This window comes from Apus apus, chromosome 14 (assembly GCF_020740795.1).
Source record: "Apus apus isolate bApuApu2 chromosome 14, bApuApu2.pri.cur, whole genome shotgun sequence".
NCBI classification, from domain to species: Eukaryota; Metazoa; Chordata; class Aves; order Apodiformes; family Apodidae; genus Apus; species Apus apus.
The window spans coordinates 14,270,312-14,295,361 of record NC_067295.1 but is presented as its reverse complement, the minus strand read 5'-3'; the positions used below and the strand labels follow the sequence as shown (position 1 = coordinate 14,295,361).

The 25,050-nt window shown below is 50.7% G+C and overlaps 4 protein-coding genes across 7 annotated transcripts in view; 1 reads left to right on the top strand and 3 right to left on the bottom strand.

Moving 5' to 3' along the window:
* Positions 1–5,098: 5,098 nt before the first annotated feature.
* On the bottom strand, positions 5,099–5,923 carry LOC127390613 (hemoglobin subunit alpha-A). The gene is made up of 3 exons (XM_051632439.1): positions 5,776–5,923; positions 5,431–5,635; positions 5,099–5,326 (listed from the first exon to the last, which is right to left on the bottom strand). The coding sequence occupies exons 1-3, from the start codon at positions 5,868–5,870 to the stop codon at positions 5,198–5,200; spliced, it is 429 nt and encodes a 142-aa protein (XP_051488399.1). The 5' UTR covers positions 5,871–5,923; the 3' UTR covers positions 5,099–5,197.
* A 2,343-nt stretch (positions 5,924–8,266) lies between these two features.
* Positions 8,267–9,198, bottom strand: LOC127390611 (hemoglobin subunit alpha-D). The gene is made up of 3 exons (XM_051632436.1): positions 9,058–9,198; positions 8,736–8,940; positions 8,267–8,445 (listed from the first exon to the last, which is right to left on the bottom strand). Exons 1-3 carry the CDS (start codon positions 9,192–9,194, stop codon positions 8,317–8,319), a joined length of 471 nt encoding a protein of 156 aa, XP_051488396.1. The 5' UTR covers positions 9,195–9,198; the 3' UTR covers positions 8,267–8,316.
* Positions 9,199–11,420: 2,222 nt separating this feature from the next.
* On the bottom strand, positions 11,421–13,658 carry LOC127390612 (hemoglobin subunit pi). The gene is made up of 3 exons (XM_051632438.1): positions 13,480–13,658; positions 12,260–12,464; positions 11,421–11,698 (listed from the first exon to the last, which is right to left on the bottom strand). Exons 1-3 carry the CDS (start codon positions 13,569–13,571, stop codon positions 11,570–11,572), a joined length of 426 nt encoding a protein of 141 aa, XP_051488398.1. The 5' UTR covers positions 13,572–13,658; the 3' UTR covers positions 11,421–11,569.
* Positions 13,659–18,537: 4,879 nt separating this feature from the next.
* Positions 18,538–25,050, top strand: part of NPRL3 (NPR3 like, GATOR1 complex subunit) — a 44,409-nt gene continuing 37,896 nt past the window's right edge. For 2 of the 4 annotated variants that reach the window (XM_051632167.1, XM_051632166.1), the window contains exons 1-3: positions 18,538–18,665; positions 20,255–20,324; positions 24,292–24,330. In XM_051632167.1, coding sequence (XP_051488127.1) covers positions 18,548–18,665; positions 20,255–20,324; positions 24,292–24,330 — 227 coding nt within the window. In that variant the 5' untranslated portion in view covers positions 18,538–18,547. The remainder of the gene's footprint in view (positions 18,666–20,254; positions 20,325–24,291; positions 24,331–25,050) is intronic. The other 2 variants (XM_051632168.1, XM_051632169.1) reach the window with 2 other exon arrangements.

Genomic DNA, 25,050 nt, shown 5'->3' with positions numbered 1-25,050 from the left:
GGCTTAGTGACTCCATGGATTGCTCTTTCCCCCTTTGGCTCAGTGGTCTTGCAGTCTCAGAAGAAGGGCTGAGTTTGAATCAGGGAGGGTGAAATGCTCTCTCTGCCTTTTGCTCCAGAGCTGGAGCTGAAACTTCCTTCACTTCTACAGGCAGTGCAGCCTCTCATGGACAAGTATGACCTGCAGCCACTCAGAAGGTCCAGCTGCCGTGGTATCTGTCTCCTCTTCTGGTGGCTACAAAAACTGCAATGCTTAGCCGACAGCTGGTGAACTTCTGTCCCTGCTGAAACCCGGGGGGCACAGCTGTGCCGAGGCCAGGGCTTCTGTCCAGCTCAGGGACACACTTGACTGACTATAGTGCAGGTGATGGCTTGGGGTCACCACATCTGCTTTTTGCTCTTTGGTCCTTAGGTCCCCAAGCTCAGCCCCTCCTCAGGAAGTCAGGCACAAGTGGAAAATCCCTGCTCTGGAGAGTGTATTTCTGAGAGCATTTCAAGCTGGAGGAAATCTGGGCTATATACTGAAAATATCCCCATTTGAAGCTACGATCTGGAAACATAAATAATGGTGGCCTGTCCAAATTGAATCTGTGGAGCTTTAACAATGCTGACCCACGAATTTTGATAAATACACTTCTACTATTAATAATAGCACTCAGCTGCTCAACCATTGAAGGAGGTATAAAAGCTTTCTGGCTGAGCAGCTGCAATGCACATTTTGCTATATTGCTTTCCATAAATCCATAGCTGGGATCCTCTTGGCCATGTGCAAGGGTCTCTGGAGAGCACAGAGCTGGCACAGGCTGCTCCCCCACCTCTGTTTGTCTGGTTCTGGTTCAAGGACTAAAAAACACTGTGCTTTAACCACCTCCAGTCAGATCCTCGTTGAGTTGTGTCTACCCAGCAGCTCATTGCCCATCCTAGTCCCTGTGTCAGGGGATGTGGAAAGGAGAAGTATAATGAAGAATTGTGTCCCCAGAATATTGACCAACCATCCGAGTGCTTTCACATGGGAGACAAACATCAGCTGATGGTCCATCACTGCAGGAGATTGCTGCAGGGCTGTTTGATATAGTCCATGGAGCTTTGAAAACCAGGAGGTCAGATGTTTCAGTGTAGATAGATGTGAAGTGACACAGACAGGGGAATATGATCTAAAACAGAGGAGGTTGAACTTAAACTGGCTCTTACAGCTCAGGGAAAAGATTCTGGAGCCCTCATAGATGGTTGATCAAAATTGTAGCCTTGATGTACACCAAAAAGCCTGCAAAATGTGTGATGCCATCAGGAAGGGCTCTCAAAACAAGAGAGGGCAGCTTTTGCTGGCTGTGTAACAGCTGGGTGCACCCACCTCTGTGCAGTTCTGGCCTCTGGATCTAAGGACAAAGAGTCCTGACCCAGGCAACTGAGATGATCAAGCAGACAGGGCAGCTATGGGATGAGGAGGTCCTGGAAAGACTAGGATTTTTCCCTGGAGAGGGGGGAGCCAAAAGGACCAACTTTACAAAACCATAAAGTGAATGTGGACCTGGTGTTGATCAGGGTCTGCAATAAGAGGTCACAGATGAGTCTAGCAGATTGGTTTAAAATGGATAAAAGGGACTTTATAGGGAGCAGGGGGAGAATGAACTTCTGGAACTTGCTGCCACAGGAGGTTGTGGAAACGAATAGGATCAGCAGGTTTAGAAAGGGTATAGCAAACTCATGGACAGGTCAACAAACAGATACTGAAGGCAACAGGCAGGATTGTACCCTCTGAAATCGCTGTTACTGCTGCTGTGGACTCTGCTGTTGCAGAGATGAGACGAGAGGGTCTCTTCTCATTAGCAGGGTAAAAGGAGGAAACCAAGGAACTATAAACCACTCAACTTCAAATCACAAAAAAACCCCAACAAACCAAAACCCAACACAACAGAGGGACATTTAATCAAAGAAAGAGATGAGTAATAACCGTGGCCATTGCCAAGAATGAATCATTTCGGATGAGTCTGTTTTCCTTTTGTGACAGCTTCCAGTCCTTGGTTCAATATTATTATTCACTGCTTCTTCATCAGTATCTTATGTTTTGTAAAGGAGAACGTGGTTATTAAATTCACAGATGTGCCTGAGTAGCAGGGTCTGTGAGCACCCCAAAGCATGGGGTTAAAATTCAGCATGTTCCAGACAAATCAGGGAAGGGAGATCAGTTTGGTATGGAAACACCTGACATTAAGAAAGAGTAACTGTCCAAATATGTGGCAAACAAGCTGCTCCTGCAACAGTTTTTCAGCAAAAGACCTATAGGCTGCACCAGTCATGAGCTATGCTGCTGGAATACTGAATGCCAACATGGGATGTATAAACAGAAGAACAGTTTGTAAAACATGTGATGTTTTCCCTCCTCTCTTCAGCAAGAGAACCTCTCAACTGATGTCCTAAGATCAGTTTCCAGTAAGAAATAAATCCTGTGTCTTCCCACTCCTCTGCTGAATTTTGAATGGGAAATTCCTGGTAAATTCTTCTAGGATGCTTGACTTCCTCCAGGAGTATATGCTTCTGTGTCTGTTTCCAGGGCACACTCTCTTGGGCCATGACTATTCATCAGATGCTAATAAAAATAGTATCCAAGCTACCTGGACAACAGCTGCTTGCAGCCCCTCAGGAGACTGTTAACATGTTGTGATGAGGTTAAGTCATAACTATTAAGGTTATTTCCTGATGTCATTTTAGTTCCTCTTCCAAAAAAATGAGCTCTGAGATGCCACTTGCCTTGGTGACTATCATGTGACAAAATACCATGTTGTTCTGTGGGTGTCTTTGAACCATAGATGCTTTGTCCATCAAGAATAAATGGTGATGAGTGGTGAGAAAGGCCCTCAGACAGTGGAGGCATCGGAACAGGCTTTTTTCTCACCTGAAGATGTTCATCTTCCTTCTTCTCCTAAAGCTGCCTGCTGTGACTATGCCTCTTGAGCACTGAGACCCCCCAAGTCCACCTCCTCCACGTCTCCTGGTATCATTTTGGGCTGCTGTGGCCATGCAGAACTTGCCTCCACCTCATCAGCACCAGGGCTGCACCAAAACAAGCTGCAAAACCAACCTGGGCAGGCAGCAGAGGAAAAGTTCTACCACTGCCTCTGCTCTGCCTGTGGGTCCTCAGGCAGCTGGGCAGGAACAGGAGGTCAGGGAGAGCCAAGCTGTAGAAAGCTGCTGCCAACCTGTCCTGCCCGTGGCACAGGCTGTGTCCTGGGACAAACGAAGCCATGGCCACCAAGGGATGGCCAGAGAAGGGAGCCCAAGGCTCAAATGACCCTTTGCCATGTGCCATGGGGTGCTTGGCTGCTGGACCCAGCACTGGACAGGAGCTGGGGAGGGCTCGCACACCCCGCCAAGCTGGAACCAGTGTCCCCAGCGTGCTCAGAACCTGGGGCTGGCTGGAAGCCATCCTGGCAGCCTGCTTCTCCCTGCCCGGAGGCTCCAGCTCAGCAGGCAGGACCAAGGCTTGGCCCTCAGCACCCACTGCCTGGCCCCGATAAAGCACCACGGCTTGAGGTCCCCATCTGGTGGCAGCTGGGACAAATGGCCGGGACAAAACTCATCGCAGCTCTTCGGAGCTCAGCGGTTCTCTGGCCAGGCAGAGCCCTGGGAAAGTGCTGCAGAGCCAGGACACTGCCCACTGCCACCCACCGTGTCCTGCCTGAGGGCACAACATGCCGTGGTTGAAAGCAAAAACCTGGCAGAGGCGGTGGGGACAACTGCCCAGCCCCCTCCCCTCCACACACCCACTGTCCCCTACGTTGCTTTTACACCTTGTCCCTTACATACCTACTATGTGCATAAGGACACCACGAGGGTCCTCTGTGGCTGGGTCTGGAGCTGTTCTGGATTTGCTGCTGGCTCTTCCAGTGCTTTACACACTAGCACACACTGCTCTGTCCCCTGACACCCCCCACCATGTCCCTGCTCCCCTCCAACTCCCCAGGGAGCTGAGGCTCTCTGTGGGGCAGAGCTGTGCCCACTCTGGGACCTGCTCCATGCAAAGGTAGATCAGGTTAGTCAGAAATGCCTTGCCCAGCTTTCTCTTCCCCTCGCCCAAGTGTGTTGGGAATATGGGGGTCGTGATGCCTGGGGAGACCTCACTTGACTCTGGGGAGTGAGGAAGGCCCCTCCAGCCTCCGATGCCTTCACTGATGGTGTCTGGGGCAAGTGTCCACCCTTACAAGTGCCAGGGAGCAAAGGGGCCCATGGCCACCATAGCTGGGCTCTGGGCTGTGACCACCCCAGCTGCCCCAGGGCTTTTTCAAATCTTCACCCTGGCACTGATCACCTTCCAGCCCTGGCCAGGGCAGGGCAGCCTTACTCAGCACCTGGCAAGTTGTAGCCCCTTGGGACTATCTGCTGCCCCATCTCCCACCACACCCACAGCTGGAGGAGAGCCCACACTCTCCTTTATCAGCCTCCCAGCACCACCCCCCCTTGCCACAGCCACCCTGCTGTGGGCTGTGATAAGGGCTGGGGGCTGTGCAGGCACCAGCACTGCAGCACCCAGTGCCCCTTTTGCTGCTCCAAAGTGACACCTCAGCAATGCAGCATTAGGTAGAAACAGAAGGGATCCCCCTGCATGCTGAGGGTGCACAGGAAGATGCCCTTGTGCTTGAAGGTCCTCAGGGCATCCTTGCTGTGTCATCACACAGAGGGTCACAGGCACCAGGAGGCCCTGTACCCCACTGTCTCCCACAAGCACTTCCAGGAGGAGATGGTCTCCAGCAATTTGGCCTGCACAGGCAAGAAGGCATCCCAGCATGGTGTTCTGGTGAAATGGCCGGGACAGGCTGGGGCTGCAGGGAGTTCTCAAGCACCAGACTCTCGCCATTATCTGCCAGTCTTTCTCCTTCACCAGTGCCTGGAAGTTTTCTGCTTGCTCCCAGAGCCCCACAGCTGGCAGAGCAGTGCCTGTCTGACACCACCACCCAAACACTGTCTCCTCTCAGAGACAGCAAAACCAGAGCCCATTTCCTCCAGCTGCCCACCTGACAGGGGGAAAACTCCCAGTTCAGACCCCAGAGCGGATCCCTCCCGCTCCCCCCCCACAGGCAGCAACCAGAGCAGGACGCCAGGGCTGGAGCACAAATGCAACAGATTTTATTTCAGATCATTTGGCTGCTCACTGTCAGAAGGCTGGCGGTGGGGTTGGGTCCAGCTCTAGCCATGGTACCGTCTTAACGGTACTTGGCAGTCAGCACGGTGGCCACAGCACACAGGAACTTGTCCAGGGAAGCATGGACCTCCGGGGTCAGGACAGAGGGGTGGTGGATGGCCACCACCACCAGGAAGCAGTGGCCCAGCAGCTGAAAGGCAAAAGGAGATAGTGAGCAAAAGGAGGGGAGGTGAGGGGGTGGCCAGGGCAGGCGCAGGGGAAGAGTCAGGCTGGTCACCCCTTCCAGAAGCTTACTTTGAAGTTGACAGGGTCCACACGGAGCTTTTGGGCGTGGAGGTCGCTGAGCTTGGAGAGGGCACCTGCGATGTCATCGATGTTGTTGGCAGCCTCCACTAGGGCACTGGCCACCTTCTTGCCATGCGCCTTGACCTGAGCGGACCCTGGTGACAGGTCGAAGTGGGGGAAGTAGGTCTTGGTCGGGGGGTAGGCAGCGAACATCCTGGAGGACAGAAGAGGTCAGGGGTGGATGAGATAGGGTCACGTAGGACAGGGACAGTTGTGGACGGGAAGAGGGCGAGGGCAGCCAGGGGGGAGTGGGGGCAAGACAGGAGAGGGGATGCCGAGGGGAAGGACACGTACCTCGCCAGGGCCTCGCCGCCCAGGGCTTCGGCTTGGCCGCCGATTTTGGCGAAGACGCCCTTCACGTTGGTCTTGTCAGCGGCAGACAGCACCATGGTGTCAGCTCCGCGATGGCAGCCCCCAGCACGGGTGCCCCCTCCGCCCGCCGCCGCCCTTATATGCGGGAGCGGGGCAGCCCCCGCCCCCGGCCCGCCCCGCTCCCGGCCCCGGCCCCGCTGGACCCCGGCCAGACCGGGCCCCGCCCCGCAGCACCGGCACCGGGCCCGGGGGGGGCTGTGTCCCCCGGCACCGGCTGGGTGAGGGTCGGGATTAGGGTGCGGGCTGGCAGCAGCACAGGCTGGGTGGACCCTCTGGCACGGCTGCCTGTGCGGTTTGGCTTGGGTTTAGGTTTAGGTTTAGGGTCTGTGCTGGCATGGATTGGGGTTGGGGTCTGCGCTGGCCCGGGTGGAGCAGCCCCTTGTGTGTCCCCTCCCCTCACAGGCACCAGTTTGGAGCTGGGGGTACCGGCTGAGGTCCCCCTGGCACAGCCTGGCTGAGGGGACTGCAGCCTGGGACATAACTTAATCATAACAGCGTGGTGGGAGTCTGTGCCCAGCACCCCTGGCACCCACACACAGCCCCCTGGGCACCTGCATGTACAGACTGACCCATCCACAGCCTCCAGGCACACGGGTGAACCACCCTGGTGCACACACAACCCCTACATGCACTGCTGGTGAACACAGCCCCTAGACAGACACCATCCCTGCACACACACAGCCCCTGTGCACACCCCACACAGCCCCTGTGCACACCCCACCACCCCACACAGCCCCTGTGCACACAGCCACCCATTCACGCTGCCCCTCTGCACCTACTGCTCTCCTTCCCTCAGTGCACCCCAAACTGGTGAACCCCAAAGTGTGTGCCCTCTTCACCCCCTGCTCCCCAAACCACAGTGACATCCGTCTGCTCCCAGGCCCTGGACTTCCCCTGCCCCAGCCCTCTCTGCTGAGCCCGTACTGTGCTGACCCCAGTGCTGGGAAGAGGAGACACTCAGCAGAGCCACAGGGATCAGCTCTGGGCACTGATGCAAGCACTGGCCTGCAGAGGCAGGAGCTCACAGCTGGGGAAGGAAGGCACGCAGGGCTGCAGCAGCCAATGGCAAGCCCCTTGTGCCCCAGATGATGAAGCTGAGGAAGGCAAGAAGAGCAAGGAAGATGGGGATGGTGAGGAAAACAAGGATGGTGAGGAGGGTGAGGGGCCCTGTGGTGCTTCTAGTAGGTTCGAGAGCTGGCACAGGCAGATGGGACAGTTCACACCCGTGTTTCCTCCGTGGCTGATGGTTCTTATCATTCGTGTTTGGGGGAGATTAGCTCAAACTGGCACCATTTCAGAGCAGGGAAGGAGGGGAGGCCCGGGGGGGCTAATCTTCTGGGAAGCAGAGCCCAGGGAACAGCAGTGGGGTGGCGTGTCTGCTGCCAGTGCTGCATCAGGGGCACAAACTGCAAAGGCAGAAGAGCCCTGCAGCCTGGTGGCACAAAAATAAATGTGTGTAGATGCACATGAAGACACTGGGATGCAGACTGGGATGTGTCTGAGGATGGAGGGAAGTCGCTGTGGATTCCTGAGTGCTCTGGCATGAGCAGGGACCAGCGTGGCACAGGGACTCCCAGCCCTGTTTCTGTGCAGAGTCCTCACATGCCCCGTGCCCAGCTGCTGCCTGCACTGAGCCACCGCAGGCACTGCTATCTCATGCACATCTCCCATCCCTCAGGAATGCTCGTCTCCTCCCTCTGGTGTCACAGTGCAGAGCAAACCCAGAGCTAATTTACTGTCTTACAACCCATCACAATGTTTTTTTTTAATTTCAGACTCCAAGACTCTGAATCCAGTGTCCCTGTAGCTGGACTGCAGCCTGCCTGCCCCACTCCCATCCGTCCCAGCTCCCAGGGGAAGAGCAGACACCCAGGGCTCTTCACTGGCAGTCGATTGGGATTTGTAGCTCAAGGGGCTTGAGCTCAAGAACAGTGTTTGAGCTTCGTGGTTTGTGGTGCATTTTTTTCCGTCCATGAACTTGCCTGATTGCCCATGGAGCTGATACAGGCACTTAGCTCCTGCAGCATCCCCAGTAAAGTCCTAAACAGTCATCATAATAGATGCAGCCAGGAGGGATTAATCCTACCCTCCCTGGAGAATCCTTCAAAGAGACACAAGAACCACATTTGGCTTGGCACGTTCTTCCCCCCTCTCTCCTCAGAGGGATGCAGGCATGGTGAGGTGACAGGCTGAGCTGCATTCCCCAGGTCCTGCTACCAGCACTGGCAGCATCCCAAGACAGGGTGGAAGGAGGCAGGGCCCTGGGGGGCAGCCAGGGAGCCCATGGCCACTGTTACCCTCCTGTACCATGGCTGGCCTCTCCAGCAGCTTCTTCCCTCCCTCCCTCCTTCCAACGGGAGCACCACAACACCCCAGCCCACCCAGGCCCTGGCCACAGCACAGACAGACATGGTGCATTGTCAAAGGTGTCTTTATTGATGGCACACGGGCACAAGCAGCAGCTCATCTGTACTTCTCAGCCAGCACAGCAGCCACGGCCGACAGGAACTTGTCGAAGGCAGCGTGTATCTCAGGGGTGTAATCCTTGGTCATGTGTGTGGCCAGCACCACCTGCAAGCACTGTGCCAGCAGCTGCAAGGCAGAACAGGGTTCAGCACCATTGCTACAACCACCAGCCCCCAGGTCAGTCCCTGTCTGCTGCTCCCCATCCCCTGTCTCCTGTCTCCCCATTCTAGCCCACATCCCCTACTCCCTGTCCCCCATCCATCATTCCCCATCCCAGTCCCTGTCCCCCACTCTCCATCCCCTGGCCTCTGGCCCTCCAGTCCAGCCCAGCCCACAGCCCCTGCTGCCTGGATCCCCAGCCCAGTTCCTCTCCCCCACTCCCATCCCCCATCCCTCCTTCCCCCTTCCCCGCCTGCCTTGAAGTTGACAGGGTCGACACGCAGGTTGTAGGCGTGCAGGTTGCTGAGCTCAGACAGTGCCTGGCTGAGGTTGTCCAGGCTCTTCACAGCAGTGCCCAAGGCAGCCACCACCTTCTTGCCGTGGCCACGGATCTGGTCAGAGCCTGGTGACAGGTCGAAGTGGGGGAAGTAGGTCTTGGTCTGTGGGTAGGTGGTGAACATCCTGCCGGAGCGGGAAGGTCAGTGCTGCTGGCCCTCAGAGGACAACCCCACCAGCCCCCGTGGAGCTCCCACCCACTCACCCCCCTTGCCCATGGGGCTCCCTGGGCCCTGCCCGCACCTCTGCAGGGTCTCGGCTCCTACTTCCTCCTGGCAGCCTTGCAGCTTGTCCCAGACCTGCTGGATCAGTTTCTTGTCCTCGGCGGTCAGCATGGTGGTGGCTGGCAGTGGACAGGGAGGTCTCGGTGGCAGCAGCATCCACGGGCCACCCTCTTATAGCAGCCAGCTCCTCCGCCCCAGCCTTATCTTATCGGCACGGAGGGGTGGGGGGCCGGCGGTGTGCAGCCTAGGGAGAGGCTGCAGGGCTGTCTCGGGGGGCCCTGGGGGGCCCCAGTTGCTCTGCCCTGCCCTGCCCCACCGCACCAGCCCCTCGGCGGGCTGGGGGCAGCAGCTGGCAGGGCTGCCCCGTGGTCAACAGCAGCCAGGGGCATGTCCCGTGGGTGGCACAGCTTGTCCTCAAGCCTCCTGTCAGGATCCACCACTTCCCCTGGCTGGCCCAGGGTCCTCTCTGGCTCTGTGGGTGTCAGGATGGGTCCCACATGTGTCCCTGGCCCCTCATGTCCTCCAGACTCCGTCACATCCAGCCTCTCTCTGCCTATAGACCCCATGAGCAGGAGCCACAGACAAGCCCTCCCTCAGGATCCGCCATGGGAAACATTGTCTCTCCAGCAACACAGAGAAACCTGGGCAGTGAAGAACCTCCTTTTTAGGCACATGGTCTTCCCAAAGTCTGTCCTGTGGTGTTTGTCAGGTCTGGGCTTCTTCCCTTCTTCCCACCCCAGTGTATGCTCCCTAAGTGCTGGGACATTCCACAGGGGATACGGAGGTTGGTGACTATCACATCCTTCCCTCAGCCTCTGTACTAAGTCTTTGGTACAAACCTGGGGTCAGGGACACACCAAATGCTGAGCTACCATTTAAGTTGTGGATCGAAATGTTCAGGTCACCTGAGACCCACAAAGGCAGAATGTTTCTAAAATTCCTGTGGCAGGTTGTGCGACACATTCAGAGCAATTTGGTGGCTTCAGAGCTTCTGCACCATCTCTCCCCCTTGCACAAACACAGTTTCAAAACGTTGTTAATGAGATGAGGACCAGAGCTTGCAGTGCCAGTTCAAGCTGTCAATCAGAGCAAGATTAAGACTTGGCACCCATCTTTTTATGTCAGAAGTGCTCTGAGACAGGCATGGGCAGAGAATGCAACCTGATAAATCATTTTCTCCCCAGCAGCTCCCATGGTGCTGTGTATTTGATTGGTGACCGAGCCAGCTCTGATAACACCCTGGCGTTCTGGCTGCTGCTGAGCAGCATCAGGGCCATCTCTGATTCTCACTCTGACCACCAGGGAATAGATTTTGGGGTGCACAATACACTGGGATGGGAAACAACCAGGCAGGTTTCATACCCTATAATGACATGCTCAGTAATAAAGGGAAAAGAGGAGGGTTTAGGGAGTTTTAGGGGGGTTACCCATCTTTTTTGTTCAGGCACTGGCTGGGCATCACTCTGCCTACTGGGCGTGGTGAGTGATTGCCTCAGCATCACCTATTTTGTTTTGTTTTCTTCCCTTTTCCACTTATCCTTCACTTACTCGACCATTATTTCTTTGTTTGATGAATTGATTCTGACCCCCAAGTTTCCTTGCTTTTTGCTCTTCCTTTCCTCTTCCCCTCGTTCCATTGAGGGGGGGAGTGTGTGTGAACCACTGTGCAGAGCTTGGCTGTCACTGGGGTAACCCACAGGAGGTACATATGGACCATCCCTGTTGCTACTTTCCAGAGAAACCCTGGGAATTTGTGGTCCCCCAGGTGCCACCAACACTGATCTTCAGTGGCCACTAGTATTCCTAAACTTCAAATGCATGTAAAGTCTCCTGTTTGAAAAGAAGAGATGTTAAGCTGAGGGGATTGTCCCTTTCCCAAACCTGTGTAGCAGGTGTGATAGCCCCAGGTGTTCAGGAAGCACATCAGATACCTTGGCCATACCCTGTGGAGAGGAGCATGAGAAGACAATGCCCAGAGTGGCTCTGGGCACATCACAACATATGGCAATGCAGGTTTTGCTCACAACAGGTTGTGTTGGGTTTTGGATAGGCCAAACAAAAAGTCTGGCTCCACTCAATATACTAGCAGGGTAAAAGATTATTTCCTGGTCAGTCTGGAAACAGTCTTTGGTGGATACAGCTTTTGTGGATATACCTTTTGTGGACACACCTTTGGTGAACAGTAGCAGTCACAGGGCTCCAACTTGTTCTGGGCTTCTGCTCATTAGTATGTTATTCCCACTGAATTTTATGTTATTCCCAATGAATTTACACAGCTTAGTATTTTCCCCTCTGTATTGTGTAGATATTTCAGACCCCCCCACCACCTGAACAGTCAAGTGTAGGTGGAACACATGGAGATGAAAACACAGAGACCACAGCTCACATTTGAGTCATTTATTAGGTTTTGCAGATGACCAAGCCCCTGCAGAGGGAATTTGAGAGGACTGCATAGGAAGTAGGGAATACCCCAGAGCCTGGCAGCTGGCATGAACCACGGATATGCATCCCTCCCCCACTGTAGACACCATTTATCTGTACTTCTCAGTCAGAACAGATGAAACACTGGACAGGAACTTGTCCCATGCAGCATGGGCTTCTGGGGTGAAGTCACTGGGGTAGCGGGCAGCCACGGAGCACAGGATACAGTGGGAAAGCAGCTGCAAGGGAAAACAGGATGAAATCCATCTTAGTAACAAAATTCAGTCTAGGGGTCTGCAATGGACCTTGGTCCCAGTGTGCTCTGGGATGACAACTACATGTCCCAACCAGGCAGTGTTGCTGCCTGATGTTATGTGTGATGAAGCTATGGGGGAAAAGGCACTGCTTGATTCCACTCCCTCTTCCAGATGTCCCTTTGTTCCTTACCAAAGGAAAACACAAGAAAGTCAAAATGTTTAGAATGTACTGAGATTTTGTTCAAGACAGGTGGTAGAACCTGATGTGTGAAGGAGATTCATACACTACAACAAAGGCAGCAGAGACTTGAGTCTAACACAAACCATAGGAGACCTCTGAGTAGTTCTTTGCTTGAGCTTCACCAGCTCTTTCATGAAAAGATCCAGTCTCAGGTTAAAAAGCAAGTGAGGAACGAGCAGTGACATGAGTTGACCAGGCTATCCAGTGCAGTCAGGGATCAAGCTGCCATCAGCCAAAATGATCTGTGGTCTTTCATTCTGTGATGGCAGTTTTCACCCCTGAAAGTCTCTGTGCTCACTCACCTTGAAGTTCACAGGGTCCACCCTGAGGATGTAAGCATGCAGCTCACTGAGTTTGGCCAAAGCACCTCTAATATCATCAATGTTCTTCACAGCTTCCCCAATGGCACTCAGGACCTTGGAGCCGTGACCACGAAGCTGAGCTGAGCCTTGGCTGAGGTCAAAGTGAGGGAAGTAGGTTTTTGTCTGGGGGTAGCTGGAGAAAAGCCTGGAGGAGAACATGTGAATGAGATTCAGCAGTGGAAATAGTGTGCATGAAGTGGTGAAACCTCAGAGCAAGTGCAGGGTAAGCCCATCAGGTACAGAAAGGCATTCCTTCAGCAGTGGCAACAGAGCTCTGGGAGCTTGAAGCTTGCATCAGGAAGGTCTTTCTGCTCTTAAAACTCTCTGCAGTATGTGCAAATTAGACAGTGGGCTAATCTGTACATACTAGAGAAGAATGAAGCATCAAAAATAATTTTAAACTGGATGTATTTTTGTTTTGTATTAAATAAATCATAGCCCTAGTTTGTCCCTACATTTCCTATGTTATATCATAAGCCAGTTTGCAGGATCTTCAAACTAACAGGAGCTGAACAAACCAGCATCCATGAGTGGTATTCAAAGTCCTGGAAGGAGTATCACAATACTTCATATTGAGCTGTAAGTTACCTTTCAATAACTTTGAATAATATAATAATTTCTGAGCCATTTCCAGACTATCATTTGCATGAATCTTTTATTACTGTGTTCTACAACATGCAGGGGGTCCAGTTGTCTTGTTTCCTAACAATTTGTTAATTACCAACTGGAACAATGAAACATGAGTATCCAGGGAATTTAGTGGATAGCTGTTAAGGCCTAGAAACTGCAAGGGAAATTGCATCACTTGTACAGTCCATTTCCTAATAGTGATAAGCCCTTTTCAGGACATTGAGTATGAATGACTTTGAATTCCTTGCCAGGGCTTCTGGCTCGGAATTCTCCCTAAATTGTTATAACAGGAAAGAAACCATTAGAACTGCTTAGAAAAACTACGTTTTGCTGTAAGTATCTGAAGCCATCTATTAGCATTTAGTGGCACAGATACAATGCCAGAAAATCACATATCAAATAACACAGAGGTCAGCCATCAGCTCTCACCAGTCCCAGTGTGCTCTCCCCCACACAAGTTTTACATGAGGTGCATCCTAAGAGCAAAGCCAGAGGAGGAACCCTCTTTGGAGGGGTTCTGGGGGACTTACCTCTCCAGGGATTCCGCCCCAATGGCATCAATTTGGGTAGCCATCTTTGCCCAGATGGCAGCCACGATGGCCTTCTCAGCTTGAGTCAGCATTGTGCAGGAGGAGCAGGCTCAGGCTCTTTGCAGTGAAGGCTCCGAGCAGGATTGGACTCATCGCCCTGACAGCCCTGGTTATAAAGAGGATGGGGAGAGTGGACCTTGGTGCCTGACCACGCTCATTGGTCACTCCAGAGGCCCACCCATGGAGGTGGGAGACTCTTATCTCTCCCTGGAACAATGCTTGTTTCAGCAAGGGTCAGTGCACTGGCCTCCTTCTTGCTGCCGTTATCAGCTTCTTGCTTCTTAACGTGATGGTCGTGTGGCCCAAAGAAATTGTCTGGACACATATTGATAGGTGAGCAGAGAGATAATGCTGGAAAATTCCAGTGACGGAGCGTTAGGACACATCTTGAAGCTAAGGAGCATATAGGTTTCAAGCATACTAAGAAGCTTGGAGGAAAATCTGCCTTTTCTGCCATGCTTCACAGCTGTGAACACGAGTGGGCCTTTCTGTGCCACATCATACACCTCCAGCACATGTGGCAGCCACAAGGCACAATATTTCATCTGATATGGCTCCTCAGTGCAGGCTGGGAGATGTGCAGTACAGTTCAGAGAGGGAGTGAAACCCTGATTTTGTGGGAACCAGTGGAGATTTTGCCATTTGCTTCAGTACTGCCAGGACTTCACTTTGCCAGCCTCCTGAAAAGAATCAGGGACCCAGTTGGTATTGCTTATAATGCCACCATTTGTAATTATTCCAATGGCTACAGGGACAGGAGCTTATGAAATTCATATGGTCCTAGAAAAAAGCATGTGGGTGTGAGAAAGCCCAGATAGACTTTTTCTTTAATCACTAACTGTCTCAGGTTGACCATCTTTGATTTTTAGCTGTGTGATCTTACTGTTAATTATCTCTTGTACTGTAAACTATCCCTCAACACCACAGCCAGTGCTGGTGTGGGCTGTGGACACACATGGAAAAGCCTGGTCCCACCAGAGGTGACTTGTAGCTTCAGGGCACAGACACACTTGGTGGGTGAAGGACCAAACAAGCAAAGGGAATAGGACAAATCTGTAACCAGGGGGCCAAGTTGTCACTGAAGCTCTGGGAATTAATATCCTGCCAGCACATGAAGCAGAGGTAAACCTCTCTGCCACCCTGATAAACTACAGCAGCCATACACATCACCACTGGGTGCTGGCACCCATGCATGGAAAGCCGGCTGGTACAGTCAGAGACCAGATAGGGCTCTCTGCTCAAATAGTCCTGCATGCTGTGCTGTGTCTAGGTCAATATGTATAAGCCAGATTCCCCACTCAGATGTTTCTGTGTTGCCCAGCAATGCTACTGACTGCTACAGAGGGTGCTCCTCAGACATGGCCATCCTGCTAAGAGGAAAGCCCTTCTAGGGAACTAATGACACTCGAGTCATGCAGGCATTGGAGTGTGTCCAGCCTATGTTTATCTGTACCAAGAGACAGTGTCAAACAGGGGCACCGGGCCTGGAGCCTCTCCTGGGAGCCACAGTGTGGCTGCGCCCTCCCATCTGTGCTGTGTTTGCAGTGGGAGTTTCTTCTGTGCCTTCCCATGGGGACAGGTCTCTGCTCTCTGGGTAGACTCCACAGCTCAGAGGAGTTGTTAAATACACTACAACTGGACTCCTCTCTCCTGGAGCTGGGGGTCCTCCTGGGGGCATCCTGGGGGCAGGTGGGAATGAACCGGTGGTGCTAGAGAAGCAGTGGGGATGGGGTCAGGCAGCTGCTGCTGTATCCTCCGCTGTCCCCGGTGTCCTAGTGGCTGCAGTGGCACTTAAAAAGGGCCCTGCCCCACCCTTTGTGCTTTGTGCATTGGGCTCTGAATTTAAGCCTCTCTGCACATATCACCTGTCACACGAAGCGGGAGAAATCTTGGTCTTTCCCAAAGGGCAGGCACAACGCACTTGATGCTTCCTGGTCTGCAAGCCTGGCTGGATTCAGTGATCTTGAATTATCATCCCCTCTGTGGAGCCCAACACTTCATCTGGGATTTCATCAAAGTTGTGTTCAGTGCCACAGCTCCCTCCTCAACCCTCCTGCCTGCTGGAGAACCCACTCCTCTCAGTACCTCACCTGAGGAGGGGATAGGAGAGAAGACTCACTTGAGACTCAGTAAAGACTGAATTGTTTATAATAAGGTATATTATCAGAGTGCTCTTTGCATGTCCTCCCTTTGGTGAATGCCACACATGTTCACTGACAACCCAGAGCTAAATCTGTCTGGCTACACAGATGCAGTGCAGAGCAGTCTCTCCCGCTGCATGGCTGTGCTCCAAGCTCTCCTCAGTGAGAGGTCACTCAACCAACACGTGCAGGAATTGACTGTGACCCAGATAGACCCAGAGATAAGGCAGAGACCATCAGGACTCCTTCCTACTTTGCAGCCCAGTGTTCAAGCTGAGCATTGATCTGCCATGTCTGTAGGATTTAAGGTCTGTGTGAGGATCAGAGTGATGCTCACAAGCTTGTCACCACTGAAATTTTTATGGAATTTGAATTAATCTTCTGAGAGTTACTCTTGCACTATCAGGAAAGCCAAGGCAGCCAAAAGATGACAGAGGTTTGCTAGAAGGAGCTCAAAGCTTATCCAGGATCAGGGCTGCACTAGGGACAGCTGCAGGAACTCCTCAGGAACCAGCCTCGTGGAAGAAGCATGATCCTTGGCTACATCTCAGAACATGACATGGAGGTCCTTGCATGGATCTCTCACCCACATTCCTTCATCCCAGTGGTCCAGCTGCCCGTGGGTAGTGAGACATGGAGGTCCTGGCCTCAACAATGCAAAGACCTGGACAATATGATTTCTTCTGCCAGGACTTATACTGAAGCTGTGTCCTCTAGGAAGCCCCACCAGACCTGCTTTCCTCTCTTTCTGCTGCTGCTTCTCATAATTATGATTCATAGACCCACAGCAGAATGTCCATCCTTGGGCAGATGATGAATCTTGGTGAAGAAGCTGTGAAATGTCACCAAAGGTGATTTTTAATATTAACATAGGTTGTTTTTTTTAAAATCCTATTGCAAAAGCAGGTTGCCAGAGTTTGTAATTTTAAAAGGCAGAAGGGACCAACAGGCCTGTTTGCTCATTATAAAAGCAAGATTGTAATTTCCATCAGCCCTAACTGTAAATCCAGTTACTGGTTTAATGGCATCACTGTGGGATCGGGGAGAACTTTTCCTCATGGATGTGTATTCTCCATGGGGACTGCCTCTCCTTCAAAGCAAATTCCCACAGATAAGGTGGCACATACATCTGCTCTAACTCTGAAAAATTTGGAGCATATTAAGTTTTGGAAACCTTACAAGTGGGATCTAAATCCTGGGTTTATTCTTTAATGTCCTACCAGGGCTTGAAGAACTTGCAACACTTCCCTTTCACTAAACTCCACCCTCAAAGAGCTGGAAATAACTAAGATGTCTGTGTTTTATTATTTTTAAAAGTACAATTATACTTCAAAGCAGATACACTGGGAAATTTTAACACAGCTGCCCAGTGCTGGTGCAGGAGGAGTGCTCTGCTGTGATAATAGGACTGCTCTTTAATCACCCTCAGACAACTTTCTCCCCTCCCCTTCAATCGTTATCGCTGGCCCTGCCGAGGATGGCCCCTCAGATTACACGTGTGCTCATCTCCCTCTCCAGCCACCCATCCCTGCCCCACATCCCAGAGGGGGTCCGCAGAGCAAAATCCAGAGTGGGGGTACCTCAGTTTTTAAACATGTAAATAATGCAATTAAATCCAGAAGAATTTGTGTGCAGAACCTGGGACATCCTCTAACATGATTGCTGGTAATTTCTGATCTGGGTAAAAACACGAAACTGAAGGAGGGCACCCACGGGGCTGCCAGGGGAAGTGATGCTACCCGTGCTCTTCTAGAGCTGACAGGAACCCCAAGGCAAGTTGGATCAGTGGTGTAAATGCCCTGAGATCGTGCGACGAACACGAGAAACAAGACCAAGTGCACCTTTCCGTGGAGCCGGGAGGTCTGACTTCCAGGGCCTGGCTCCTGCAGGCACCCACCCTGGCCGAGCCAGCCCCGGGGGAGCCAGGAGCCCTCGCTGGGGACGCTGCCCTTTGCCACCAGCTTTTAGGTCCGTTCTGGAGTCGCTCGTGACTGAAAGGCCACAAATGACCCAAAGAGGCCAGCGGGAAGGGTGGGCAGTGGGCAGCCCTCTGGCTGGCTGCAGGGATGAACTGGGCCATGCTGGGAGCACTGGGCTGAGCTGGAAGGTGGTGGCTGTGAGCCTGGGAAGCACTGGAATAAACTGGGAGTGCAGCGAGGTCTGTGGGAATGGGAAGCACTGGTTTGAACTGGGGACATCAGCCTGATTAAGGGGACTAGCGGGTCGTTGGTTCAGACCAGTGCTGGGCTCAAACTGGGGGCACTGGGCTGTACTGGGGGACAGACCTGCAGGGGGGCAAGATGCTGGGCTGAACTGGGGGCACCGGGCTGTACTGGGGGACAGACCTGCAGGGGGGCAGGATGCTGGGCTGAACTGGGGGCACCGGGCTGTACTGGGGGACAGGGCTGCAGGGGGGCAAGATGCTGGCTCAAACTGGGGGCACTGGGCTGTACTGGGGGACAGACCTGCAGGGGGGCAAGATGCTGGGCTGAACTGGGGGCACCGGGCTGTACTGGGGGACAGGGCTGCAGGGGGGCAAGATGCTGGCTCAAACTGGGGGCACTGGGCTGTACTGGGGGACAGACCTGCAGGGGGGCAAGATGCTGGGCTGAACTGGGGGCACTGGGCTGTACTGGGGGACAGGGCTGCAGGGGGGCAAGATGCTGGGCTGAACTGGGGGCACCGGGCTGTACTGGGGGACAGGGCTGCAGGGCTGCAAGGCGCGGGACCCGCAGCGCTCCGCCCGCCCACGGCAGCCCCGCAGCCGCAGCCCCGCAGCCCCGGCCCCGCAGCCCCGGCCCCGGTAGCGGCAGCTCCGCCCCGCCGGGAGCGGAAGGCGGAAGGCAGCGGGCTTCCTGCGGGCCGGCATGGGCGAGAGCACCAGCCCCATCAGCGTGATCCTGGTCAGCTCGGGCAGCCGAGGCAACAAGCTGCTCTTCCGCTTCCCCTTCCAGCGCGGCGCCGAGCACCCCGCCGCGCAGGCCAGTAAGTGCGCGGGGACCCGGGGGAGCCTCTGCCGGGGCCCTGCTGCCGCCCGAGGGGGGCTGGCAGCCCCCGGGGCTCCTGAGGGGGCCTGGCATCCCGCACTCATCCCTCACACCCCCTGAGGGGGCCTGGAATCCCGCACTCATCCCTCACACCCCCTGAGTGGGCCTAGAATCCCCCCTTCATCCCTCACACCCCCTGAGGGGGCTTGGAATTCCAGTGACACCTCCTGTGGGGGCCTGGAATCCCACACTCACCCCTCACACCCCCTGAGGGGGCCTGGAATCCCAGTCACACTCCTCATACCCCCTAAGGGTTCCTGGTATCCCACAGACCCCTCATACCCCACGAGGGTTCCTGGTATCCCTCAACACCCCCTGAGGGGACCTGGCACAACCCCCCACACCTCATACCCTTGGGGGCCTGGCTCCCCTCCCACCCCTCATACCTTTTCTGACAGCTGGCATCCCTCAGGCACATGCCACAGGTGAATTGAGTATTTGTTATTGCCAGGTGTTTTATGGATTTGTTAATTTTTGCCAAGTGTTATTATGGACTCAGTGCCTTGTTCCTGGCCCAGCTGAAGCAGTGTGGGTTTTAAGGAGCTGTAAAGGGAAGGAAGAGGTAGGGTGGGAAGTGAGGGCACTGCTGTGGGAGAGGAGGTTCAGAAGACACTAACTGAGCTTTAAATGATAATGGGTAGAGAAGCTATGAGACTTTAGGCTCTTGTGTTGAGTAATGGGGTGGAGGGGGTTTCATTTCATGGGGCCTTTAGGCTGTCTCCTGTAGAGCTGCTGTTGGTTGTGCCTCTTCCTCTGACATTCCCATTCCAGGATGATGTCTGAGGCTGGAGATAGGGTGGCTGTACCTGTGGTGCTGGGGTTGTGGTCAGTGTCCCCCCTGGCTCTGCTGGTGGGTGAATGTCTTGGCCCAGGGCCTAAAGGTGCTGCAGAGCGAGTCTTGGGTCACTTCTGTATGTTACGAGTGGTTTGACACTGCTCTTTAGGTTGGGGGTCACTTTTTGCCAAGAAAGAATCATCTTCAAGCCCTTTTTTGTTTTTATAGGTAAAATCTGAAAATGTGGGGGGTTTTTTTGGCTGCTTCCCTCCTGTCCCTGTCCTGCTTTGTGTTGGTAAAGGGTTTCAACAGCTGTGACTGCAGGAGGGGCTTCTGGAGCATGATCATTGTCCTGAAACCTGAGCAATACTGAGGAAGTGCATTGGTCAGGTTTTTAATTTCTACTCTCAAACTGCAAACTTTTCCTGGCACTTGAGAGAAAAGCTGTTTCTGGTAATATTATACTGCCTCCTGTTTATCCCTTTCAGATGAAAATTGCTTTCTACTATTTTTAGATGCGTTTTTGAGTGAGAATAGAAAAACCAAAAATCTGGTACTTCAACCTAAAAAGGAAGGGTCTTTCTGCTTTTAATATTACTTTTTTTTTTTTTTTTTAGGTCTCTCTTATAGATAATTTTAAAAGGCACAGACAAGTGTTCTCTTATTGCACAGGCATTCTCTTAATGGACATATTTTAATGAACACTTTAGGGAAATTGTCCTTTGAAACAGTTATCTTACTCTTTGTTTCAGATAAACCAAGGAGTCGATATGCTGTCAGTAGCTCAGGTGACACCACAGAAGATCAAGATGGGGACTCCAGGTAGGGGAAGACATTTGTCCTTGCCTAAGAATTTGAAACAGAGGAGAGTTGACCTCTTGCTCTCTTGTCTGCTACTTCAGTAGGCAAATTCTTTTGGACTGTATAGAAAATAGCTTGCAGAAAGATGCTCTAATGCCAATTTATGAGCATATCAGGGCTTAGTAACAAGGGATTTCTCATGAGGGAAAGCTACCAAATCAGTTGTTTTCTGGGGAAGGTATGAGTATTTTGTGCTTGTTAGAAAGACAGTATTACTCTTTCAAAGCTAGGAGTATTAATACTTTGGCAAAATTCCACTTTTCTTTACCTGCCTACCTCTAACTGGATATATTATTCAGTTGCCTCAAATTCTTCCCTAGCTCGTGTAATTGTCATATGGAACTGCTGTGCACTAATGAATAACTAATTTTGTTTCTCCAGATATAGCTGCCCTTGTGTCTGTGGAGTGAAATAGTAGCTTGAAAGGAAATTGAGACTCAAAGATAGTTTTTCAGTAACAGGAAATGAGTGGGTAACAAACACACTGAAGATGGGCAGTGTGTTGTTCAGCATGTGTGTATGTACCAATGGACCCTCTCATTGGCTTTTGTAGAAAACTGGAAATCTGCTGCAAGGTTCTAAATTTACCACTATCAGATATGAGACAAATCTGAGGAAGAGAAGGGATTTTTTTTTTTGGTCTGTTGGCCCATAACTCAGTTGCAGATTTTTTTTTTGTGATATGTGTTTTAACCCCCGCAATATTAATAAAATGGGGTAGTTGCTGCTTTTCTCTCATGTAAGAGTAAAAAAGAGGCACTTATCACTTGCCCCCACCCCCAAATAAATTTATATCCCAACCTCACAAAACAGAAGCTTGATTTTAACTTTCTGACTGAGAATGGTTTAGCTGAAATTAAAATTGCCCATGGCATTGAACTCCATAAATTCAAATGTTTTTCCAGGGCTGGAAACTTAGGAAAACATATTTTGCTTGAGGTCATTTGTATCTCTTGCCTCTTCAGGTGTCTTTGAAACCTTCTAGTGGTGTGTCCCCAGTGAGGCACAGGGCACAGCTCCAGCAGGAGCAAGTCCTGGCTTGGGACCTTTGGCACTTTGGGAATGGCTCTGGACAGCAGCTCCTGTGCACATTAGGGAGGCTCAGTGCACACCTTTGCTGGTTATCTCGGGGATTTTGTGGGTTGCTCTTCAAACCCCTGGCTCCAGGATTTCCCTGGGTAGATGAAGATGGTGTTGGAGCAGTGTCAGCTTCTGTCTGATGGTGGTTCTTGTTGCCTGGGCTGTTTTGGCAGGTTGGACAAAACATTTAATGTGGAGCTGCCTTCACTGGGTTTTGCCTGGGATGCAGTCTGTGGCTATTGCAGTGATGCAGGAAAAGCTTTTTATCAGTTCAAATTTTGGCCAGATGATAAAACTGCTAGTATTTTCCTGAAACTGGCTTTAAGTAGATTGAATGTGCTGGCATGTAACCTACATTAAGCAAAAATTTAGATTTCATTGTACTGGTGTCCAGAACTCTGGGCTTGAATGTTAGTGCTTAATTTCCAGGTCAGGTATTTGTTATTAAGCTTCTAGTGTTTAAAAGAATTTATGATCTCTCAGCTGAGCTCAAGTCAGCACAAAGTATCACAGTTCTGAAGGACTGAGTGAAAGAATATTAAGACAGAAATCTGTCTCTGCAGTGATGGTCTTCAGACAAAAGAACAGTAGTAGAAGAAATCGCTTTTTGTGTACCAAGTACTGCTTGTTTATATTAGGCAAGAGGAGTTTGTTGGCAGAGATAAGAACTTTAATGGAGTTACTGGAAAAAATACCAAAGTTTTGGGTACACAGACCCTTCTTCCAGCACAAAACAAAGAGGGATACCAGTATTAGAAAAGAATACCAGCACCAGTTGTATCCCAGATAAGGTTCACTGTTGCCTTTTTCCTAAGATGTTGCAACTCAGATTGATTACTTTGGAGCTGACCTTTCCTGGAGCAACTCAGGTGTATAGATTTCATTATGGCCTCAGAAAGGACAAAATTAGATCAGTGTAGGTACCTTAACTCTCCATTTCCATTTAGCATAATTGTGTGCACACTTGGATTTCTTTAGCCTTCAGACTTGGATTTCCTGGTCATAGTTATGCTTTTTGTTTTTTATAGACAATTGCAGCTTATTCATGACAATCCAACCTCTAGGTTTCTGGTGTGTATTTGCTTCTATTCATTTCTACTCAGTGGAGCTGCATGTTTGGGGTTGTTTTTTTTTCTTCCTTTTAAAAGCAAGTCAAGCAGCAAAAGTGGCTGAGGTGTGTTGATGGTGGCCATGCAACAAAAAAGGTATTCAGAAGAACTGTCACTGTCAAAACAAATTCCCTGTCAAGCATCTCTCTTTGTTGGCTTCTTCTCAGCCTTTCATAATTTGCTCTCTTTAAGAACATGCTTTGGTTTTTGAGTGCTTTACCAGTAATACACCTCAAAAAATGTGAGGCCATCTTCTGGAGCTGTAAAATGATGCTTTGTTAAATTGGTTTCAAAGGGTTTTTTTAGTTTTTCAGAAGGGTGGTATAATTGGTAAGCAAAAATTCGAATGAAGACGCATGTACAGTAACATATGTTACACCAGACTTAGTGTTTTTTAGCAGCATAGCTGACTAAATGAAGGAGGTTCACCGAGTTTGACAGTCATTAATTGGCCATTAATTGCTTCTGTTATAAAAAAAGTCAAGTTACTGACAAACAAGGACTTGAATGTCCCTTTCTAACAAACAGTAGTTCTGCTGTGATAACATTTCTGTATCCTCTGTCCCTTTTTCACTGGACTCCAGTGTTCTTCCTTGTGTTTGTTCTGAAAGGCTTCCTTTCTTTAAGCCCTGTGCTTTCCATTCATCCATCCATCCCTTTAAACATCCTTCCTGTAATATCACCCCCTTTTGTGTAGTTTGTAATTTCAGATTGCTCTAGGTTCCCTTTTCAACCAGTAGAAACCTGTTGTCTTTTGGATTAATGATTGTTGGAGGTTTTAATTTTGTCTGCCCTTTCTAACATGGACAGCATAAAGCTTTCATCAGATTTATTTTTTAGTCTATTTAGGAAATTTGTTTCAGAATCCAAGTCCTTGTTTTCCTTGTTATTTGGGGGGGAAAGAAAAAAAAAAAGCAGTTGACTTAAAACAGACGTAGGTGTTTGTTTCTCTGATCTGAAAGTGAGTACAGCTGTTAACAGAGCCTCGCTCTGTACACCTGTTGTAAAGAAGGTTTTCAGGTTTGAAAACGTTCTCAGCCTACCTTTAAGTTTCTGATTATTGCCTGGGGCAGAGAGACAGAGCATGATTTCAGCTTGTGCTGTGGGTCTGGCCAGACTTGGACCTATTGTTTAGATCTCTGGGGGGTGCAGCAGCAGCTCTATGTGCAAGGCTCTTTACAGAATCCTGGCTGTGCATGAAAAAATAAATCTTTGGCATCCTCTTTTTCTAAGTCTTGTGGGTATGGGAGCACTAGAACCAATTATGAAGTGCTGTGGGTCACCTGGGGCTGCAAGGGGGTTCCTTTGGGGAAAACTCTAGAAGTAGTCTAGAAAAGAAACTGGAGTTTTGAATCTGCTCTAAATCAGGCTGCAGCCTCTTCTGTTTTTCTCTCAAGGTAAGCATGAATTGAAAAGTGTGAATTGAAAAGTAAATACAGCTCCATAAATGCAACATACCATGGGAACACATGACAGCAGCCAGTGCTGGAGAGAGGACTAGAAGCCTTAGCCTTTTCTCTCCATGTTGTCAATCTAAACCTGCAATAAATCTCTGGAATTCACCTGCTAATAACTTTTGACTCTTCTCAATAGTTACATTTCCTTTACAGGAGTTTAACCCTCAATAGTTCATCCTAGTTTTTAATATTATATCTTTTTTTTTGTATTTTGTGTACTTGCCTCGTTTATTTTCTTTTGTTGTATTTTGTTTTGTGTTTATGGCCATGTTCCCATTTCAGAGACCAATGTCCTCTAACTGATGAGCAATTGGTTTCAGGGTAAGACCAAACGTTCTAAACAATCACCTTTGTCTAGAATGGCTTTCTTTTCTCACCATCCTTTTAATTGTGCTTTGTTTCTGGTTTCTGTTTTACACTGAATGATGAGATAATTATATGCTAAATCACAGTGTCTGTAGGAATTGTATTACTTAAGGTTCTTGCTAGGATAATTACAAAGGTCCTACTAACACTTCTGTGCTTCCTGTAGGGTATCCAGAATGGGTAGGGTACTGACCCTTCTGTGAACTGGGAAAAGTTGTGACCCTCTGAGAATGCAACAAGTATAGCCTTGGCACTGTAGTTAATCCAACAAGGACTCCTAAACAAATTGCTTTCTGATGAGCAATGACTTAAAAGTACAGATCAATGAGTGAACTATTTAATCTCACAGTAATTCTGGAGAGACCTGGTTCTGAGCAGCTGCTCTGGCTGCTTGTTCTTGGTGCCTCACTAAGCTGAACTGGATGACTGCATTATAGCCCCTTTTTGAATGTGTGGAGGGAGAAGTGCTTATCTCTGCCCAGGGCCCCAGAAGTATTAAACTGCAACTCTAATCCCTGCTTACAAAGATGCTCACCTAGATGCACAGGTCCCATTCTAAACTACTTCAAAGAAGAATTCTTTGCAAAAAAAAGCCTTGTTTTGGATTCCTGTGGCATATAACAAGTTGTTATCCATTCATGGGGAAAAAACTGAATTTGTGTTGGAGATTGTTTC

Coding starts and splice junctions, on each gene's coding strand:
- LOC127390611 (XM_051632436.1), bottom strand. CDS start 9,194: ATGCTGCTGCCACCGAGACCTCCCTGTCCACTGCCAGCCACCACCATG. Junction 8,941..9,057: donor GGAGCCGAGACCCTGCAGAG/GTGCGGGCAGGG, acceptor CCGCTCCGGCAG/GATGTTCACCACCTACCCAC. Junction 8,446..8,735: donor TCGACCCTGTCAACTTCAAG/GCAGGCGGGGAA, acceptor TCTGCCTTGCAG/CTGCTGGCACAGTGCTTGCA.
- LOC127390613 (XM_051632439.1), bottom strand. CDS start 5,870: ATGGTGCTGTCTGCCGCTGACAAGACCAACGTGAAGGGCGTCTTCGCC. Junction 5,636..5,775: donor GGCGGCGAGGCCCTGGCGAG/GTACGTGTCCTT, acceptor TCTGTCCTCCAG/GATGTTCGCTGCCTACCCCC. Junction 5,327..5,430: donor TGGACCCTGTCAACTTCAAA/GTAAGCTTCTGG, acceptor TTTGCCTTTCAG/CTGCTGGGCCACTGCTTCCT.
- LOC127390612 (XM_051632438.1), bottom strand. CDS start 13,571: ATGCTGACTCAAGCTGAGAAGGCCATCGTGGCTGCCATCTGGGCAAAG. Junction 12,465..13,479: donor GGGGCGGAATCCCTGGAGAG/GTAAGTCCCCCA, acceptor GTTCTCCTCCAG/GCTTTTCTCCAGCTACCCCC. Junction 11,699..12,259: donor TGGACCCTGTGAACTTCAAG/GTGAGTGAGCAC, acceptor TTTCCCTTGCAG/CTGCTTTCCCACTGTATCCT.